This window comes from Apaloderma vittatum, unplaced genomic scaffold, assembly GCF_000703405.1.
Source record: "Apaloderma vittatum isolate BGI_N311 unplaced genomic scaffold, ASM70340v1 scaffold43316, whole genome shotgun sequence".
Lineage (NCBI taxonomy): Eukaryota > Metazoa > Chordata > Aves > Trogoniformes > Trogonidae > Apaloderma > Apaloderma vittatum.
The window spans coordinates 354-3,783 of NW_009724199.1; the positions used below are offsets into that span (position 1 = coordinate 354).

Below are 3,430 nucleotides of genomic sequence, written 5' to 3' on the forward strand. Positions count from 1 at the left end.
TTGGGGGAGGAGGATAGCGGGAGCCCGTTGCAGAGGGGCCCCACCACTGCCCAGCCCAGCCTGGTGGCCATGGCTTTGAGCAGGAAAACCAAAATCGAGAGGTAGGCTCTTGCTTCGCGATGTTTTAAAGGCTTTTTGGGAGAACTGGTGTAAGAGAAGGGCGGTGTGAGAGCGTAGAGAACAAGGACTGCCAGGGAAAAACCACTTCCCTCCCTGGGGGAATGCTTTGATCACAAAACGCTTGTTTGAAGATATGTGCTGCACAGAGGTTTGTAATCCTCAGCTCTGTTCGTTCTGCGAGCGGCGCAGTAATTGGAGGGAGGGGGACACAAGGATGTAGCCTGGAGGTTATATACCTTGTTATATACCTTGTTTCTCCCTTTAATAACCAGTTCCCAAAATCTAGAAAGCCAACATTAGGTTAAGAAAACAACTCACACACAAAAAAACACCTGAGGTGGAAGCTGAGAAAGTTTAGATCTGCCTTCTAAGCAGCTTCTTGATATCTTCGTGTCAGACAGAAGCAACTCAAAATAGCTGTTGCCTTGGTTTTCTGGGTGGAGGAGCCGATGAATTAAAGTCTTGTTTTCTCCAGGAATTCATGGTGCTGGGTTTGCCTGATTTTACCTGGGAGGCTTGATTTTCAGGGATTGCTCAGCTTTTAGGGGAAGAAAAAAATGATTGAGGGGCGCCTCTAAATTGAAACTGTCTTCTTAAAGCTGCTTTTAACAGACAAATCACAGCAGTAAAGCCTCACAACCTCCCTTTGGGCCTGCATTTTTCTTTTTAAATACACGAAAGCACGTTAAGGAAAGAAATTCGTCAGGGACGTGAGCTTTATAAATATCTGGGATCTGTGTACCCTGAAGAGCACTGGTCAGCAACTGGGAGGAAGAGCTTTTAAAAGGGGGTTGGGGCAGGAGGTAGCTCTCCAGCAACATTTGTTGGAATTTCAAGAAACAGGAAATTGTTTATTTTGGAAAACACCGTGTCTGTCTGGAAAGTTTTTAACGATCTCGTTTTTGTTTTCTTTGAGCCAGATATAACCAGAAGAAGGAACTGGAGAGCAAGTTGGCCTCTCTGAGAACCTCTGTGGAGAGCGGGCAGGCAGACGAGGATCAGGTACGGGAGTTTTACATCCTGGAACTCAAGAAATGGATCCACAGCAGCCTGGAGGAGATTGAGAGCATCGACGAAGAAATGGTGCTCCTGAGGAGCAGAGGTGCCGTGAAGCAGGTACGAGATCTCTCTTGAACCTGGGGGCTGGGGGTGGTTAGACCTGATGAGCCGGCCAGAACCCCCGGGGAATTCAGTAGCAGAGTTACAGGAGTTAAATCTGTGAATTCTCAGTGGAAGTTCAGCTCGGCTGGGGCACAAGCAGGTGAGGTTGTAGAAACTGGGAAATGCTGGAGCAGAGCTCAGCCAAAGGCACTTTGCTGGGTTCTGCCTCACCCTGAACTCCGAGGGATTAAGTACATTTATAAATTAAAAGAAACCCCTCGAGGTTTCTCTCAAACTGTCTGGTCGGTGCCGTGTCCAGATGCTACAGAAAGAAATGCCCGCTCGGAACGATGGAAGCTTCTCGCAGAACTGCAGTTCCTGGCGATATCGTGGGGAATGATGAGCTCTGTTCGCTCCACAACGTGCTTTCTTCCGTCCCTGGGGAAAATAAGTTGTATTTCATGCTCTGAGCTGAGCTGGTTTAGCTCTGCCGGCTTTCTGCTTCGATCAGGACGGGGTAACAAAGATGGGATGAGACCTCCAACAACTTGTTTGGGGCGGGAAGCAGGGGAGGGGATTCTCATCTGCACGATCATCTTGTGACTGTTGTTTGCATCTCCAGCCTCCAGCAGTGCCTCCCGGTGCGTCTCGTCCGGTCCGGACTCCGCTGAAACCTTTCGTTCTCACCCGGGACACTGCTCAGGCCAAGTATGTTGGGTTTATGGTTATTGACACCGGATATGAGGAGGCAGAGCTTATCTGCCTCGCTAACCTCCATGTGACAGAACAGGGTTGTTCTTGGCTCTTTTATTTCAAGAGAAAAAGCACGTGTGGTCTCTAATCTCGTGCAAACTCTGGGATATTTTGGTGAATTCAAATAAGGGCTCCCAGAGGCTGGGAAGATGCTGTTCCTACCATGGGTCACGATAACACAGCTTTTAACTGGGTATCAAGGTCTTAATTAATGCTTTGTGGCTCTCTGAGATTCTTGAGGGGAATATGACGGCTAAAGCACAGAATGGGCTGAAAACCAGATTTCTCCTCATGCTTTGGACATTATTTGCCCCAAGCCTAGCATATAGCTGTTTACCCTGATTCCTAATTCTGCTCCCAGGGTCCTGCTTGGCATCTGGGCTCACACAGGGTGTTCTCCTTCGGGCTGGAGAAGCGATTTGAGGTCTTTGGGCTAGGAAAAACCAGCGGGATGAACTTTTTAAATGCCGTTATGGCAAAATTACAGTCAAGTCTGTTGCTGAAGGCCCAGGCTGTAGAAATACATTTGTTTGTGCCATGTGTGATCAGTACAGATCGGGTCACGGAGCAGTTCCCTGTGCAGTTGTCTGCGTTTCTGCTTGGTTTTGGTGATGTGAAGTGATGTTTTCTGTCTCCTGCAGAGTGTTTGGGGCTGGCTATCCCGGGCTGCCCACGATGACGGTGGACGACTGGTACGAGCAGCGCAGGAGGCAGGGAGTCGCACCCGGTCAGACCGTGCCTCAGAGAGCACCAGGTACAGAGCGGCGGAGTGGGACGGAGAATTTAGAAAGGTTTTGAAGGGAGAGGGTGAGGGGGGATATGTTTGGGGTGTAAAACAGCCACCAGCTGAGGAAGAGCAGGAGCTGACGTGCTCAGGATATGTGACAATATCCAGGCGGCTGGATCGCTCTATGGCAGTTGCTGCGCTCCGTCCTCACGGGCTTCTGTTTTGAGAGTTTTTCTGTCTTGCTGCCCCTCACTCCTGTTCTTGACCTTCAGGTGTAAGTGATGAAGAACTGCAGAAGCAGCAGCAGGAGAAGAAAGAGGAGGAGGACGATGAGGACGCACTTCAAAAGGCTCGGAACTGGGACGACTGGAAAGACACGCACTTCAGAGGCTACGGCAACCGGCAGAATATGGGCTGAGGCTCTCGCTGCATGGGGAGCAGGGCCTGGAAATCCTGGAAGATCCTCTTTGTGCTGCCTCGTTCTGTGAAAATCCCTTGCTCTTCGTCCTGCGCTCTTCCAGAGCGAGTCTATAAAGCTGATTTCCAGCAGCCAAAGGAGTCGGGGATGGGAAATGGGCAACGTCAGATGGCCAGTGGGTTTTTTTGGCCAAGGTTCCTGACCGCTCTGGCCCGCAGGCGGGGGCTCCGTATGTAGCCGTGCCCTTGATGGCCATTCCACAAAGACTCGTCCCTCTATTCCTCCCCGAGCGGGGCGGACTCGAGCGTTCG

General features: G+C 50.6%; 1 protein-coding gene across 1 annotated transcript in view; it reads left to right on the forward strand.

Moving 5' to 3' along the window:
* Positions 1-3,119, forward strand: part of IGBP1 (immunoglobulin (CD79A) binding protein 1) — a gene marked incomplete at its 5' end in the record, with an annotated part of 3,330 nt that extends 211 nt beyond the window's left edge. Inside the window, 5 exons of the mRNA XM_009872369.1 lie at positions 1-101; positions 1,041-1,236; positions 1,844-1,929; positions 2,616-2,728; positions 2,974-3,119. The exon at positions 1-101 is cut by the window's left edge and continues 211 nt beyond it. Of these exons, the coding sequence (XP_009870671.1) occupies positions 1-101; positions 1,041-1,236; positions 1,844-1,929; positions 2,616-2,728; positions 2,974-3,119 (642 nt within the window). The remainder of the gene's footprint in view (positions 102-1,040; positions 1,237-1,843; positions 1,930-2,615; positions 2,729-2,973) is intronic.
* Between the last annotated feature and the right edge of the window lie 311 nt (positions 3,120-3,430).